This window comes from Strigops habroptila, chromosome 11 (genome assembly GCF_004027225.2).
Source record: "Strigops habroptila isolate Jane chromosome 11, bStrHab1.2.pri, whole genome shotgun sequence".
In the NCBI taxonomy this organism is placed as follows: Eukaryota; Metazoa; Chordata; class Aves; order Psittaciformes; family Psittacidae; genus Strigops; species Strigops habroptila.
Window position 1 is genome coordinate 24,570,565 of NC_046360.1, and position 18,316 is coordinate 24,588,880.

Below are 18,316 nucleotides of genomic sequence, written 5' to 3' on the forward strand. Positions count from 1 at the left end.
CATTTCTATCTGTGCAAGGTGACAACCTGGCACATGATTCCGCTGTTTATCACTTGATAGCGCAAGTGCCAAGTGGGTACCTGCCTCTAATTTGACAAAGATACTGTATCTTACGGACCTTGGAAACTGAGGGGAATTTGCTCACCTGGTGTTTCAGATCTTTTACCTACAGAAGTATCTGCTAATTAAGTGCCTCTTGTTCCACACTGTAGCAATTTTCTCAACTCATAAGTGAAGATTCTATTTGTCTGGAACATGCAGTTTTGCTTTGTGCCCCCATGGTTTCAGTTTATTGTCACTTACACTTAACCATTTAACCATCACTTTAGTTAGATATTAAAAACATTCAGAGATCAGCCATTCTGTTACGTTGAATAAAAGCCACATTTTGTCATTAGAAGACATTACTGGTAGGGTTTTTTTTTTAACCTATTGTGCTGTTTAACCAGTAATACTTTCTTAAAAAGGGTCTATCCATGTGAATTACACATCTGTATCTGAAGTTCCACTGTATAAGTTTTAAATGCAGTAGGAATTGACTTGATCTTTTGCATTGTGCTTTCAGGTTCGTATTTTTACCTATCTGATTGGAAGAGAAGCTGCCTTTGCTGATAACCTGAAGTGGATGGCCTGTGCTAACAAAGGTTAGTTAACCTTCAACTGTGAAAGCCTTGTTTTCAAAACCCTATTACTGAGCCTTCCTGCATACCTGACCCTTCTACAGATATGGTATCACTGACAACTAATCAGAAAGGATGGGTTGTTTTTTTCCAGGAAAGGAAAAGACTTATTTATCTTGTAGCGTACAATTAAAAAAGATTGAAAAAAACCAAAACAAAAACCCACAAAAAATTCAATGTATTTTCTACAAAGCTTTTAAAAAATGTGATTTTAAATTTTTGTTCAGAGAACAAACTTTAATTTCAAAGCATTACTTCTACTATAGCTGTTATTACTCAGAGTCAGTTTGATTCCTAAGAACACTGGGTACAAGTCCGGTTGAGTTAGGCATGGTATGCAAAACACCACACATCCTGTCCCATGAGGAACTGACATGTAATTGAAAAAGCAGGTTTATATTCTTTAAAGAAAGAGCATTAAAACATGTAAAATGCTGAGATGCTAAAGTCAGAGGACTGTCTAACCTAAGTAAGAGCAATTTGGAAAAAAACAAACAAACAAAAAAAAAAAACCGAAAAAACAAACAAACAAACAAAAACCACCAAAAAAAACCCCAACAAACCAAACCCTAATTAATCTTCAGGTTTTCCTTTTCCTTTCCTCTTGGAAAAAAAAAAATGTTCTTTTTTTCTGTTGTGCCACATTACATTATGATGAATTGCATCAGGTGCTATCCATTTAGTCATTATTTCTTTAACTACTGTTATGTCCAGCTGATGGAAATTACTCAGTTTGAAGTCTTGTCTTAATCAGCTAATATTACACCATAATTTAGTTTAAATAATAGTATAAGAATCCTTTGAAGCATCTTTTTTGAAGACAATTTAATCAACAAAATCTTTTAGCTTTTTAGTCCAGCTCTACAGATTCATAAAGATCTAAGTACAGCAACTCAGAAATTAGGACCAGGCAATAGACACTGCCTTAGCAGATCATCTGGTCCATGTCTTCCTTATTCCCAGAGGGGGAAAAGCAGTCACCTTTGTCATTCTTCAGGACTACTTTGTTCTTTTCAGAGCGATGTTGTCAGAATCTTACTTGTATGAATCAACTAAACAGATTAATGAGTGTTTCCTCTAAGTTTCCTCCCCCCCCCTCAGTTTAATAGTTACAATACCTGCTCTCTGATAGCTTACAATGCAAAAAATCATCTACCTCTAATCAGTAATTAAATACTTTTTCTGTAGCTTTGAAAATCAGTTGGAAACAGCATAAGTCGCTATGTCACAGAGTATGGATTTAGATCTTTTTTTTTACAGTTTTCAGCTACAGCTTGTCCATTTTCTATTAGTGAAATGAAGGATTACAGCACAACAGATGAGGAGTGTAGTAAAGGTGGTTTAAAGATTGGCTGAATGGCTGGACTGCAGTTTACTCCTAGCATGGGTGGGCCAAAGTATGCTGTTGTCACTGAGGGTCAGTGACCCTAAAATCAATTTTCCTTGCAGTGATTTTCCTCTTGGAAGCACAACATAGATGAAGGCTGTTTGCAGGGTTTCCAGCTGACTGGACTGTGGACAGCAGTCCTTTCCTTCAGAATGGGTCACAGGGGAAACTCATACCACTTGCAAAACTTTTTTAGCTTCTAGATTCTGATGGTGAAACCTTGAAAAATCCTAAGCATGTTTTTCTGTTACATTTTTTTGTATAAGTAGAGCATATCTAGAGGGAGTTGGCTTAATGAAGCAAAGCACCAAACCATTTTAAATACATTAAAACCTTCAAGAACCCCAAAGTCCCTCTGGAGCGGTTTGTGAAATTTGTAGATATTTACTCTTCTGTATCATAAGCAGGTCACAAAAAGGAAAAGAATATTTACTAAAATTCTGAAGTGAACAAAGGTAAAAGTTTTCTAGTGCTTAGTGTGCATGTGCCAGATTTTAAAGCAAGCAGGCAATACCTTTCCACAGCAGTGACTTCCAGCAGAAAGCTGTAAAGATGGGAGTTAACGCATTACTTACAAAACAGCCAGGATTAAACTTTTTTTCAGGTAAAATTCTCTATTGCAATAGTAATTTGACAGCCTCTGTTATTTTTTAATTTATTTTTTATTATGGATCATCACTGTGGTTGGCATATTGTAAAATGGACAAAGGAGAGGATTCATCAGTACAAAGGAGCAGAGGCTGAGAAAGCAATGTAGAGAAAAATGCTTTGCATACTGGAGGCCTGATTGTGGCTCTTTAACTGCCCGCAGAGGACAGATCAGCCCTGAGGCAAATCGTGCCCCAGCTGTAGTGGTTTATAGACTATTGTATTAGCAAAGGAGAGTTGCGTACAGGAAGCCCCAGTCACATCCATTCCCATTATTAGCATGACCCCAGCACTTTGTGTGCTGTGGGCTCTTGGGGGGTGGCAGGCAGCCAGTAACAGAGACTGTTCACCTGCTTGAGAGGCCTCTGAGGTGGGGGAGCACAGGGGATTCTCCCTGGGAGTTTTACAGCTGCAGTGAAACAATGAATTCCCTCCTTAGTCCTTAGCAGAGAGGATTTTTTAATACTGATATATTATTAGTTGCAAGAATATTGCATCTATTTTGCACAGTGTCCAGAAAACGAAAAGTACTGCACTCCATGTAAAAATCCATTGTAGGCATTTGAAAAGTTATGAGTCTAATGGTGGACAGTTTAGAGAAAAACAAGCCATCCAAAAACTTTGCAAGGACTGTGTAATATGGAAAGGCAGCCCACTTGCAGAGCATAAGCGTCTGTCTTTAACTACATTATTATACATATCTCATGCTTTTCATTACCAAATCTTACCCATTTCCTTCACATTTTTTTTTTCCTGCTGGGGAGGAAAAGAATAAGTAGCACTGACTGTAAGGGGCTTGAAGGTGGCATAATTCACACACCAGGGAGCTGAGAAGCAGGTGTTAGAATGCAAAAACTTAAGCATGGGTTTGCTGCTATTGCTTACATGGCCTCAGCAGCTGTGCTCAAGAACTTCAGAGCAAGTCTTTATGATCATTAAACCTCGGTATAGGAAGAGTAAGGTTTTAAAAATCTACGGGGTCCACTGACCTCTATATAAGAGATAAATTTAGCAGTGTAGGAACCTAATTCTTGTGAGGCTTGGTATTTGTTACACAGAGCTACAATCATATGAATCATCAAAAAGTCTTAAATATACAGTGAAAATGAACAAAGAGAATGTTACTTAATGCTGTCCCTAGCTACAATATAGTAACTTTTGATAGAGTTTTCTCATTGGAAGATCAAAAAATAAACATCAGAACAGGCATTAAAACTATGGGAAATACAATTCACATTGCTTTTACAATTCCTTTCATTTTTTTTGTAAAGAAAGCTAAAACTTAAGGAAAACAACTTTTTGTAGACACAAAGGAAATAGACAAACCATAAATTCACAGAATATAGGTAATTGCTCATATTATATGAGTTACGAAAACTAAAATCGTTGTAGATTTTTCTAATGTGAGCTAGAAAAGTACAAACTATACTTGTAAGGAGGGTAATCAGACCAAATCTTCAATGCAATGAAGGAGCTCTTCCCAGAAATTACAAATGAAACCCACCCTGAGAGTACATTATCAAAGAGCTAGAGAGAATATTTATGGTTACATCTTATGACACCATCTTCTTTTCCATATCTTTAACAATTTTTACATTTCACTAAACTCAGTTATTTGAAGCAACCTGGTTAAAAAGAATAGTTTCTAACACTCTTTCTTTCAACTTTTCATCTGTTGCAACTTGATATATGAATAAATCTCTGAATCACAAATATGATTAGAAAGATAGGATTTTTTTCACCTAATCCCTTTTTCTTCCACTTGCTAACCTTGACTTCTTTAACCGTCATACTCATTGGGCAAGGAGCACTGTATGATTAGCCTGCAACTACATGCATGCTCGTCTACTACATGTGCTGATTTACCATCTAGCTGCTTCCAGATAGGATGCTCAATGTCACTTCTTTCAATCTTGGAATAGTCACAAATTTTCACTTGTCTTGAGACCTTTATTTCTTTGCAAAGTTTATATGGAATTGATTTAGACTTATCTCTTTTAGTCTTAGGAGATAAGGCTAAAAACTGGTTACTCTCATGCAGTTTAGAGATATGGTTTGCAAGTACTAAAATAAGAAATGACTTTCTTTGTCTTTAGCATGCTGCCTGGAGAGTTCTGCGTAAGTTGTGATATGACAGCATGCATTCTCAGGAATACTACAGAGAGAAATAGCTAATGTAATACACATCCATATGAGGAATAGTTATAAAGGCTCAAGTAGGTGTGTGTGTTCTTAGTGGCTGTACTTGGTCCAGGTGGATCTCTTCTCTAGAAAGGAAAAGAAGAAAAAAGATATTTCAGCCTTATCAGTGTCTCGTACCATGTATAAACCTGCATGGCACAACACTGAAGTATTTCAGATTGGGTTCTGTTTTCTGATTATTTTTTTCTTTTTTTCTTTTTTTTTTTTTTTTTCTCAGTAATCTAGCTAAACTTTTTCACTTGAAAAACTGACATAAAAACGCATTTCAGGAGGCAATCAGAACTCATGCTCATTTTACAGCAAGTTATTCTTTATCTCAAAGGTAATTTACAGGCTGCGATTAAAGAATTTTCTAGGCATAGACATCCAGGAGCTTCTTAAATGAGTCTTTAAGCTTTTGATTTTAATGAAGTATGACATTAAAAAGTGTTAACTAATTGTGATTTCAGCTTGTATGGGTAAGAAAATACTGCTTGATTAAAAAAGACCTTTCTATCACCTTAGCTACAAGACAAATTTTTTCAAGTAGTTAATCTCCTCTGACTTTTCAGGCATTATTTATTATACTCATACATATATTGTTTGAGTGCAGGTGTCCTATTGCTTACTGTACGCTAATCAGTGCAAGCAGATCTCTGCTCCAACTGTAATTTTGCACACTGGTAGAAGTGCAAGTACTAGCATAACATGCACTGAAAAGTGCATGGGCTCAACACAACAAATAGTATTGGAGTGGTGATAGAATCATAGAATAGTTAGGGTTGGAAAGGACCTTAAGATCATCCAACCCTCCTGCCCTGGGCAGGGGTGCTTCACACTAGACCATGTCACCCAAGATTCTGTCCAACCTGGCCTTGAACACTGCCAGGGATGGAGCATTTACCACTTTATTGGGCAACCTGTTCCAGTGCCTCACCACCCTCACAATAAAGAACTTCTTCCTTATACCTAACCTGAACTTCCCCTGTATAAGTTTGAACCCATTACCCCTTGTCCTATTGCTACAGTCCCTGATGAAGAGAAGATTATGTAGAAAACACTGAATCAAAACAGTGACTAAGTCTGCTCTTTAAGGACAACTCAAAACTTGTCCATGGGCAAAACTGAAAGTATGTGGTTGGTAAAAGAAGAAAAGGGGACATGAACGAACGAGTAGGTCTCCTGCTTTAAATCTCCTACAGAGAAATGAGCAGAGTTCATGTGCTCTTTCCCTTTAGTGTCTTAGTCTTCCCTTATGGCCATCGTACACTAGCCTAAGATGGAGGTGGAAAGGCAAAAGGCCAATTAGTCTATTTGTGCTTCTGTTTAACTTTTTCTGAATTTCTGAGTGGCCTGTGCTCTTGAGTATGTAACTTGAGGCATGTGAACTGTGCTGAATTGTGGCCTCTGAATATTGGTTCTCTTCTAAGCTTTCTGGAATGAGACATACCAAAATTCAGGCACTCAAACTGCTTTAGAAAAATGTAGGCCATCACCTGTAAAATGAGTTATCCACTCAGTATTTTGAATCCTTGATTAAAAGCATTATAAATCACAGTGTGTATCTATACATACATACATACATACATGTGTGTATATATATAAAACTTAAGAGGTTCTCTATGTGAATAACTCATATTGGGAAATAATCATATTTTGACTATGTATTGACATTAACACCAAATTAAAAGGACGAGGTGGTGAAGTGACCCTTATTACTCACAGGAGGGAGAAATGCGTACTTTGATTGGGGAGACTCAGCAGTCCCAAAATTGGAACAGGCAGCATTTTCAGAAAGAGTAATGTATACATTGTTTTTTTCCTGTAAGTGTTCTAAGCCAATAATTCATGCAAGTACATTATAATTTTCTTTTTCCCACCACATACATAGAATTCTGCTTCCTCAGGTACATTTCCTAATTAAGCTTAATGTCAATCATTTTACTCTATGACTGAAAAACCTTTCAGAACCTTAGACAACAAAATAGCCCTGCCCTGAAGCAACAGTTAAAACTTGATAGTGTACGTAGTAGTCAGTTAACATCCTTGCACAAGTATATTCTTAATAGAAAAAAAAAATCAAATTAATAAAATTCCTTAAGCAGAATATTGAATATTTGAACAGTATAAATACTATACTATGATTATGAATCCTATACTAGGAATATTTGAGATCATAGTACAATCAAATTAGCTTTGCAAAAAAACCCCACCACTTATGCTTTTTCTTATGAAGTTGAAAATACACACTAAGCTACTACTAAGACTCATTTCATTTTATAGATCTCTGCTATAAAGTCTGTTCTTACACTGTCTTAATTCATACATGGATGAAATGTACCTAGAAACATCAGTTTTGTACTGCATGTATAATAGGCAAGTGTAGTGAATCAGAAAGTTCTAACATTCAGACTACAAAGCACTCTTTCAATCTTGCCAAAATTGGCCATGTCTACAATAAGCACAGCTCAAAAGCTCTTTGCAGTTGTCATGTTTTCTGCTGAAGCTTAATATTCCAGCTCCACAGAAGTTGTGATCCTGTCAAATGACTAAAATTGTAGCAAGGCCTTTTTCATGAAAATTATATATTGGTCTTTCCTCATTAAAGAAAAGCATATAAAGTGATGCATTTAAATACATCCTGATGAAACTATAGCCTTGAAATTTGTCAGAAATTTGCATGATGTGGACTCCAGATGTCAAGTTTGTGATGTATGAAGGTACTTAACATCTAAGCACTGAAAAGAAAGTGGTGATAGCTCAAATAGCTGTGGCCTCTGCTGTTCTTAATGCTGTCGGGTTGTAGGAGATGTTTTAAAGGATTAACAAAGCTGTGATCACTAAGCCAAGCAATTCTAATTGTAGTCTACATTTTCTGTGACCTTCCATTTGTAAATAACATATTGCTATTATCTGATGTTTCATCACATTCTGTAGGGATGATGAGCATTTTAGAGCCTATGTGACTACTCTTTTGATACTGTAAATCTAATCTTTAATGTTTCTTGAAATTGGACAAACAGGATGAGACATTGTTGGACAAAGTTAATACCATTTCTAACTTTTAAAGTATGTGGCATTTACCCCATCATCCCCCTCTCCCCACCTTCTTTACCATTAAAAAACGAAAGTTTGCTGGAAATAGAGCACTTAGGACAGGCAGTACGGTGGTTCATAGCAGTATTGGGAACTCAGTCCAGGACCGGCCAAAGGTTTCAGTTTTCTTTTTTCACCAGTTAGTACTGTTTGAGACTGCTTCATATGAACCATTCCTTTTTTGCATTTAATTTTTGGAAATAAGCAAGCAGAAAACATAACAGACCTAAACCACATCATACTCCTTGTTGCAATCTTCCTTAATTTGTTCTGTCTGGTTTATAAGTCTGAATTGTGTGTTTTCACAGGGTTTTTTACTCAGATCTCTACCTTAGCTGATGTTCAAGAGAATGTCATGGAATATCTCCATGTTCTTAGCCGACCAAAGGTTATTGACCAAGAGCATGATGTAGTATGGACTGAAGCATATATTGACAGCACTGTAAGTCTGCATGATAAAGCATTTAATTTAGGCTTACTGCGTATGGTAAGGAATTGGGAGCAAAACAGCAAAACAGTAGAAACACTAGTTGTTCATCTGATTTCTGTGCTGGAATGTGCTAATTCAGTGTTGATATCTCTATATTACAAGTAAATAAGTCAAGATTACTGAACTTTACCAGATATTTATACATTGTAAATCACATAAAAAATGAAACAAACATGAGTAACGGCATTATTTTAAAATTTATGACCTCCAAATGTACATTTAATAATCAAAAATGAGCATCAAACAGAAATGTATTAGATTGAGTAACCATTTTTTCCTATTTGTTTTAAAACATGGCAATGCATATGTCAACATAAAAGTATAGACTGACAAGAATTGCTATTTTTAGTATATAACGGTGGGTCAACATTTAGGGGACAGCTGTGATGTCTTAGGGAAGAATAATGAGAAGATTCTACCTTTCAAAGTGAATTGAATGTGTGATATACTAACAAAATTGTCATAAGTGTCCAATCTGACATCCTTGTAAAAAAAGTAGAGCTGAAGCAGACCTTTCTCTTATGCATTGACTGAGCACTCCGGATACTTCCATATTATTAGTGGTAAACGATCAGATTTGCAGATAAAGGTTGTTCATTTCCATGGGTTGGTCTGAAATAGCTTTTTTCCATTTTCTTTTTCTTCTTATGTTTATTTTGATCCAATTAAAATATTTTGGTTTGCATATTATTCATAGAACAAGAGTTTGTAGCAAATATCTGTCGTTTAGTACAAGTGATGCCAAGTGTTCAATATAATGAATAGAAGAAAATAGATGACCAGTGGCAAAGCTGTTTTCTTTCTTTTTGTTTTAAATTTTTACTTTCACGAAGATGGGGCAAGGTTGGAGAATCTCACTAGCTTCATTTTAATATGGGCAAGGTTGGAGAATCTCACTAGCTTCATTAAATATGTTTTTGTTTGTGGTGGTGTTTGTTTTGAGTCTGTAATGCATCTAGAAGATTTAGTTTTAAATAAATACAAAAAAATTCTAGGACAAAAATCCACCCCGGGAATAGAGTTTTGCCTCATTTTCACATTTGCTTAGGTCTTTTCTATACTTCAGTTATGGCCATGGGTAATGTAAAATAATAATAAAAAATAATAAAACTGCGTTTATGAAGGAGGAGCAGAAAGTTGCCTGGAAATAGTGCTTTGGAGGCAATTTACTTAGCTCTGTTTACTTTTTTTTTAAGAACATATAAGTTCAGTCTTCCCTTTGTTCTCCTTCTTCTACTGAAACATAAGGATGAGGCAAACAAACTACCTGTTATCGCTGTCCCTACAGGGCGTTCCATGAAGCCAGGAGATGACTAGGAGAACCTAGTTTTTATCACTTCTTGATTTTATATGCTTGAAGTAATCAATGTGTGTATGTGTTGAAATGAGTTTGTGTATTTGTTAGAGAGAGTAGCAGGAGGAGATCCATGTGAGTAGTTTCTCCTTCTTGTCCTTTGTCTATGAATCTTGCATTGAAAGTGCTGCAAACAAAATCTTCCTCGTTTCTTAACACCACGTCCTCCCCTTTACCTACCAACAAATAACAAAATGCTGTTTCAGAATTAATTTTACACTTTACTCTCTTTTTCATCTGTTAATCTGTATTTTTTTGATCATTGCGGGGAGAAAAATATTTGGAGAAGTTAGTCTAATTTTCAGTGATTCTCATGTAGGTTATAGAAAGGCTAAGGAAAAATGAACAACTTAATGTTGTGTGAAATACTAAGTGAGTATAGCAGGGGTGAGTAAATGCAAGTGAACTTAAAAAGACTAGAGGGAGTGTAGAGAAGGAATCTTGAGAAAACAGGAAATAAAAAACAGTGGAGCTGCTATATTCTTGCATAAATGAACTGTTTAAATCCAAACAAAAACTGGTTTACTGCAATAAAAATACTTCCAGCTTCTTTTCTTTCCCTTCTTAGTCTGTTGACTAAGGCTAATTAATGTCACTATGCACACTTATACGTGTATATGTATATATATACACACACGTATACACATGCACTCATGCATACTCACATGCAGACACATATTTTTAAGTGTCTAGAAAATCCAGTCAGGACCCTAATGGGTTGGATGCTCTAAGAAAAGATTTAAAAATAGAATTCTGTGCTCTGCTTAGTTGCAAACTACCTTTCTCCTCCATCCCTCAAAAAACCTCATAGACAAGAGAACAGGATAAATTAGGGTAGGAGTGATATTTTCAGACAGATTCCCATGCCATCTCTGGTGTCTTGGCATTGAAAGCGGCATCTTAATAATCCTCTCCATCCCATAACTTGTTGACTTTTCACAGACAGTTTTTGTCACTGCTCCTCCATTGCTGCTGCTTGGACCTTGACGCGTTAGAAATAGTAGTATATTTCCAGACATAATGTTCTTAAATGTTCTTATCATCCAGCTGTGTCAAAACAGACATGGCTAGGTTCTCAGGGCTATATATACATGGTTGTAATCAGTGTCTCTGTGCCCTAACAGCACGCGGTATACTTCTCCATTCCCTTCTTGCCAAGTATCAGAGCTAATTGGCCAGCTGTGCTGTTTCTGAGCAAGCAACATTAGGCTGGAACATACCAGGATCCAGACAGAAAGAAGCTGGACAGTAATAGTCTTAGGATTCAAAACATTTCCCCTGATGCCCCAGCCTGTTCTCATCCAATATTTGTCCAGGACAAAGTAATCTCTGAAAGCCAGAAGTTAGGTCATTTAAGTGTTTGATATCATTTAGGAATATTCCCAGAAGAATTTTGCTACTAAAACAAGGCATGTAATTCCTGCATCTGTTCACCTTTCCTGTAAGAGGATGTCTGCAAAATGTTCCTGCAGTGCCTCTTCAGCATAGCTTTGACACTCGGAGGGGCTTCACTTGCTGTTAGAAAAAAGTATGGCATTTATAGAATTGGAAATCCCTGGCCAGATATCATATGTAGAAAATTTAACATGGAGGAACTTGGATGTATGTCAGGTCTGTGTTGCCTTTGACACTGTCAGGCTCTGAGAGCTGAGAAGATTATAAAGCAAATGAGACTAGGCCTTACTGGGTGACCGCTTCACAGGCAGCTGAACTGGCTTCCTTTTTTCTGCCCTTAGACTTTGTTCTCTCTCCAGTGTTTCCTGCCTTTTTCTAGAGGTAACCAGCCAGATCCTAGGGTCAGTTTTAGTTACCCTCCTTCAGAAAAGTGAGTTTCTTCTCTTAAACCCAAGATTTTTTATTGGAAACATTATCATCAGTGATTCAAAGCCTCATTTTTTAAAAAAAAAAGTCTTTTAACATAGGAATGATGTAATCTTAAGATCTGATATCACTGCTTCAACATTACTAAGGCCTACAAGTATGTAATACTTTGGAAAATAGAATACCTTAATGGGTGCTTAAAAACAGAGTTGGATTTCTAATTGAAAGCTTCCAGAGCTATTTCCTGAGTAGAAAAGAATTCTAACAGTATGAAAGTCTTTCAGGGAGGGAAGAATTTTAAAATGGTCGATGTCTTCTTTTAAGCATATGTGCATCTATAGTAAGACAGTACAAGTAAATGCGGGGGGCGGGGGGGGAAGGAGTTGCCTCGGCATCAGAATATCCAAGTGAAGTCATGCATAGAGATAGTCTGTTGGGATTATGGATAAAGCTCAGAAGCCCTTAATTCATTCTTATGGTAACATCTGGAAGTGGAGAAACATTACATTTTGCTGCAGGAAATAAGGAAAAAAGACTGGACTGGCCCCTGAGTTCCAATTGTTTAAAAGATTGTTATTGAGAATTTGTTTGTTGGGGTGCATAATTTGACCTACTTGGACTTTTGTTGACTTCCTGGTGAAATTTGTTTCTCATAAGTGTACCTGAATATATTCTCTAGGTCTAATGCACCATTGAGTTCATCTCCTTCAGGCTATTAATTTCAAGCTGTGAAGCAGATTCAGGCACACATTACCATGGTGGCTCAGTTCAGTTTCCAACTGGAGGATTCCTTTGCATAAAAAGAGCAAATTATTACTTAATATTATGAGATGACTGTCCAGTGCTTCAGAATTGATTAGTTCATTTAAAAAACAGCGTTCTGAGTCATTACAGGTCATGATTTGCCATAATATGAATGGTGAGTGGTTTTTACTCGTTCTACTTTTCTTCAGTGTTAAAGTACTGTATGTTGATTCTTCATGTGCATTATCCCCACCTTCTCATAGACATACCTAAAGTTATGGACTTTAGTTCAATTCTACAATTGCTGTTAAAAAAATATATCCCTCTTTTTTTTCTTTTTAGCAGGGATTTTTTTCTGTCAAAGAGGCTGATACTGTGCTAGTAAGATAACCTGTCCAAGACCCTTATTAACACTTATGGAAGACAGTAAATTGAGGTAGCTCCACTGAGCTAAAGACTAAGTATTTCAGAAATGTTTATGATGGATGTTATAGTTACATTATTGCATATATGATGAAACAATTTCAATTTATTCATCTTCAGCCTTAAAAATAATCAAGTACTATATAGGCACACTTTTTACTCTGGTTCGGGTTCTTTGCAGAAATTCAGTCCAAAGTATAGGAAGCTCACGCTTCTCAGATAGCTGTCATGTCAGAATCTAAATGTTTTAAGTATGGAAATTTAGATTCTGGGATACAGTTCTTTGTCAAGGGATTGATTCTGAGCCGGTTCTAGAGATATAACAAAGTCCTAAGGACTGAAAGCTATTATGCTGGTATTTTTTCTATCCAGAAGTTTCTGGTGAGGTATAACAATGCTGTTGTTTAGTGCTTCTTCCATTCACACAGTTTTCTTTGTGTTCAATGCACAGAAAAGCTTTTATGAAGTAACAAAAATTAAATAGTACCCTGTTTCCGCTAGCTTCTATTCCCAGAGATATCTTCAAATACTTTTGGTGGCACAAGTTAATTGTGCTATTATAATAAGTGGGTGTAATTAACATTTTTATCCCAGTAAAAGGTTCCCTGGGCCTCTATTTCAAAACTAACTTCTAGATTGTAGTACTGGTATCCATTAAAATGCATCAGAGTGTTCAGAATGTTTCTGTATGTCTACGGCAAGTAAATATTGGTAATCACTGCAGAACTGAATGTCAGGAAATGTCATTAATCAGCAGCTGTGAAAAGAAAATCTGTGTTGCTTTTTTCCCAATCCCACTTTGGACTTGGTTTCATGCTCTTACCCTCCCCTGTGGTCAGCATCTCTTAATCTCTAATAATTTACAGCTCTTTAACAGAGAATGTCATCACCACTGACTATGAGGTTCCCATGAGAATTTCCTTTTCTTGCTTTGACACTTGTGTGAATTGGGTTAGGGAAGGAAAATCCTATGCATGGATATCAGGCCCTCCATCAGGTGGGTTTGTTCTTAAAATAAGGTTCTTCAGGCTCTGCTTTGTCTCCTATAGATCTGCAGTGGTCTTTTGAAGACTCCGATATGGGAGAAAAAGTAGCCCAAGGAGTGCCTTCTTATCAGCACTTCAGTTGGGATCAATTTTCCTGGAAAAATATAACAGCTCTGACCATTTCGTCTTTTTAGAAGCTTCTAGAAGAGCATGATTGCAGTTTGAAGTTGCAGACAATCTGGTCCAGCAATTATGATCTGCTGTATTTGCATTGGGATCTTATAGCTCTGGGACAGTGCTTGAAACAATAACAATGGTGATCAATGCAGCTACTTGCAGATACAATAAAAAAACATTGTGCGCATATTTATGCGTAGGTGCAACATCTCTTTATACTGATGATTAGCGGGCTGTCTGTGGAATTCTTCATTGACAGGCCAGTGAAAAAAAAACCCTTTAAGCCATGACTTTTATGAGATCTGTAGCCCAAAGTTTCCAGTTGCCATAATTGTTGTTTTCTCCTAAACAGTTCTAATCTGTTTGTTTTACTGCTGGATCTAGAATAAATGAATTACCATTAACAACATTAACTGTTTCAAATTCTGTAAGATCTGTGTCAACTGTCAAAACATAATGAGTGCTCAAGAATGAATAAACCTCTCAACTGAATAGAATTAATGCAGTCATCTTTCAGATGCAGCTCAAAATAACAATGGATGTTCTTTTTTGTTAGGAAATGCACATCTGATTTACTTATGTTAGGCAGCAGGGTGCTAATCAGTGCAAGGAATGCTGTGCCACTTAAATTTGAGCTTAGAGCCCTTGCTCACATACCAGTAAAAGAGTCGTGGTGCAGTGTGTCCCAATAAAACACACAAATTGAGACCCCTGAAATGAAAACTGGGACGTGCAAAGGAAAATAACGTCCATAATGACCTAGTGAGAATGTGGATACTTTTAGAATTATTTTGCATTGTTCCATGGAAGCACAGCATATACAAATAAGGATATGCATAAGCATAGATAGCACCTATGCATATGTATGTACATGTATATATGTATATCTGTGTACCTTTCAGTTTTTGAAGTAAACTACTTCATTTGATAAATTACATGTTTGCTTTACTCCACTGCTAGTGCTGGAACTTATGCTATTAGGGCAATTTTTAGTGATTGCATTAAGCAAAGAATATTACTACAGAGAGCTAATTGCTAGTTGTCAAAGTGACTAGAAAAAAATGTCGGAAGGAAATAGCAATATTTATGTTAATGAAATAACACTTTTCATGTGTATCGCTGTATATGGTATTTACACTGTAAAATGCTATATGCGATACATCAAAAAGATGTTTAAAACATCAAAAACAAAAACAAAAGTCCTGCTCTTAAAGAGGAACATAAAATTTCCTGCTGGGGATGTGGAACATGGAATGCCATCTGTATTATATAGCACTGAGAAAACTGATTATGTTTGGACCTCTATTTCATAGCAGATGGGTTCATTAAATTTAATAGTCTCCAGAGCCTTTAGAAACAGTGTTAAAAACATGTGGAACATGCTGAGACACTTCACTTCTCGCCCCACAGTCATTATAACTCTGGCACAGACTATAAATATTACAGTACTTTATTTCCATTGAAACGGATTACTATTATAATCATTTTTTGTAGTGTACATTTACATGAGAAATGCAGAATGCAAATTGTACGTTTTCAAACTTTGAGATATGCAGTTGATTTCTTTAAATGCATTTTACAGTTCTTTGCACTTGGAGGCTTTGATATAGAACTTATTTATATCTTCTTCCTGCAACATCAGCAAGCAGCTGTAATGCCACAGCAAAGCTAGGTCTTAAGCAGCAATGCACCCAGGGTAGTGCAAATAAGACAAGCATTATGTTAAGCCATAGAAGGGAAATCAGAGCAGTGATTTCTTGGCTTTTAAGCTATATATTGATTCTTTTTTCTAGTGTTTTATATGATATGTTAACTACAGTTTGACCTTAGTCTCTGTTCATCTTTCATCACTGGAGCACAGAGAGATTAAATATCTAATTTCAAATCAGAGTAGTTCCTAGAGAAACATTGCTTTAAGTAGAATAAAAACTCACCTCTTTTTACATACTCTCAGAATTTGATAGCTAAGGGAATATTTTAGTGCTATTTAATTTTTGATTTTTAATGATGTTTCAAGTGAGAACAGAGAAGTTTTGCCACGTTTAAGTGCTTTGACATGTGTGTAACATTCTTCCACCTCTCATTTACATGTTCTGTTGTTTAAATTACTGGTTTTACAAACTTTGTCATATTTGATCACGATTTTTTCAAAAAATCACCCAGTTTCCCAATAACCATATCAGCTTGTTCTTATTCAATGTAATTCTCAGTAATGCTCTTCTGTTTCCATTTCCTTTCCTACAAAATGCTGTGACTATCCACAGTGTCTTTTACTGTTTTCTAAGGCCAATCTTGTTTTTAAGTTGTACAGACCATTTTAATGCAGATTTTCCCCTTCTTTACAGCACTGACTTCAACTCCAATTTTATCACTCAGCATTGCTGGTATTATTATCAAGACCTGCTAATTTTAATAAACCACTGAATTCCTACTAGGGTAGATGTTATGATAACAGGACTGAATAACAATACCTTCCTCATAGAATTTACTTTCAAAGTAATAGGTAAGAATTACCAGTTGAGGAGAAAGGGCAGAGGGTGTAAGGATATTGTAAGACAGTCTAGGTCAACACAGTAACAAATTATCAGTGTATGAAATCTCAAGTATAAGAATTAGTATATGCATGTCCAAGTCTTTCAAATTGTGATGTCGACTTCTACAGGATTCCAATACAAGTGTTCTTTGTCCAGGCCTTAAGAATCATGGCCTTAAGAATCACTCTTTGCTTGTGTTTGGTTAAACTTAATTTCATGGAAGTATTTGGGCAATCCAGTATTTACAGTTATAATTGTGTTTCAAAGCAGTTTCATTTCCAAAACACACTCTGTGGATAAATTTTGGAAATCTGAATATTCAGTAAGTTTTGAATGTTAAAGGAACACATTTTGCTGTTTTGAGAGCTGTCAGGTGCAATGGCAGGTTTTTAGGACTTTGTAGTGAATTTTTAAGCTTTTCTTTGCTGCTTTTGCTGTAAACATGGTGTGTCTTGTGACATGATTGCTTTGCACCAAATTACTGCTGCTTCTTAGAATCATAGAATTGTTTATGCTGGAAAAGACATTTAAGATCATCAACTCCAACCGTTAATCCAGCACTGCCAAGTCCACCACAAAACCATGTACCTAAGCACCACATCTGACATCTTTTAAATACCTCCAGGGATGGTGGCTCCACCACTTCCCTGTGCAACCTGTTCCAATGCTTGACAACTCTTTCAGCGAAGAAATTTTTTCCAATATCCAATCTAAACCTCCCATGCTGCAACTTGAGGCCATTACCTCTTGTCCAATTACTTGTTACTTAGGAGAAGAGACCAACCTGACTACAACCTTCTTTCAGGTAGCTGTAGAGATTGGTAAAGTCCCCCCTGAGCCTCCTTTTTTAGAGGCTAAACAACCCCAGTTCCCTCAGTCGCTCCTCTTAAGACTTGTGCTTCACCAACTTCATTGTCCTTCTTTGGACGCATTCCAGCACCTCAATGACTTTCTTGTAGTGAGGGGCCCAAAACCGAACACATTATTCAAGGTGCAGCCTCACTAATGCTGAATACAGGGGGACAATCACTTCCCTGGTCCTGCTGGCCACACTTGCTGATAGAGGCCAGGATGCCATTGGTCATCTTGGCTGCCTGGGCACACACTGGCCTATGTTCAATGGCCATCAACCAGCACCCCCAGGTCCTTTTCCCTCGAGCAGCTTTCCAGCCACTCTTCCCCAAGCCTGGAGTGTTGCATGGGGTTGTTGTGGCCCAAATCCAGGACCCAGCACTGAGCCTTGTTGAATCTCATACAATTGGCTTTGGACCATTGACCCAGCCTGCCCAGATCCCTCTGCAGAGCCTTCCTTCCCACCCAACTTGGTGTTGTCAGCAAACTGGGGTGCACTCAATCCCCTCATCAAGATCATTCATAAAGATATTAAATAGAACTGGCTCCAACAGTGAGCCCTGGGGAACAGCACTTGTGATAGGCCACCAACTGGATTTAAATCCATTCACCACCATTCTTTGGCCTTGGCCATCCACCTAGTTTTTTACCCAGAGAACAGTATAGCCATCCAAGCCATGAGCAGCCAGTTTCTCCAGGAGAATGCTGTGGGAAATGGTGTCAAAATCTTTACTAAAGTCTAAGTAGACAACATCCATTGCCTTTGCCTCATCCAATAAGTGGGTCACCATGTCATAGGAGAACAGGTTAGTTAAGCAGGACCTGCCTTTCATAAAGCAAACAGGACCTCTCCGCTTAGCCAAAACTGCTGAAAAATGATTGAAAGTGGCTTCTTATATGAAAACTGATTGGATGTGTGTGAAAAAGAATTCATAGAATTACA

The 18,316-nt window shown here is 36.9% G+C and overlaps 1 protein-coding gene across 6 annotated transcripts in view; it reads left to right on the forward strand.

Moving 5' to 3' along the window:
- Positions 1–18,316, forward strand: part of CACNA2D3 (calcium voltage-gated channel auxiliary subunit alpha2delta 3) — a 546,863-nt gene that overhangs the window by 387,205 nt on the left and 141,342 nt on the right. For all 6 annotated transcript variants that reach the window (XR_003993879.1, XM_030502305.1, XM_030502306.1 and 3 more), the window contains 2 exons: positions 566–644; positions 8,301–8,434. Coding sequence is in view for 5 of the 6 variants with exons in the window: in XM_030502305.1 (XP_030358165.1) it covers positions 566–644; positions 8,301–8,434 (213 nt within the window). In the remaining variant the exon portion in view is untranslated. The remainder of the gene's footprint in view (positions 1–565; positions 645–8,300; positions 8,435–18,316) is intronic.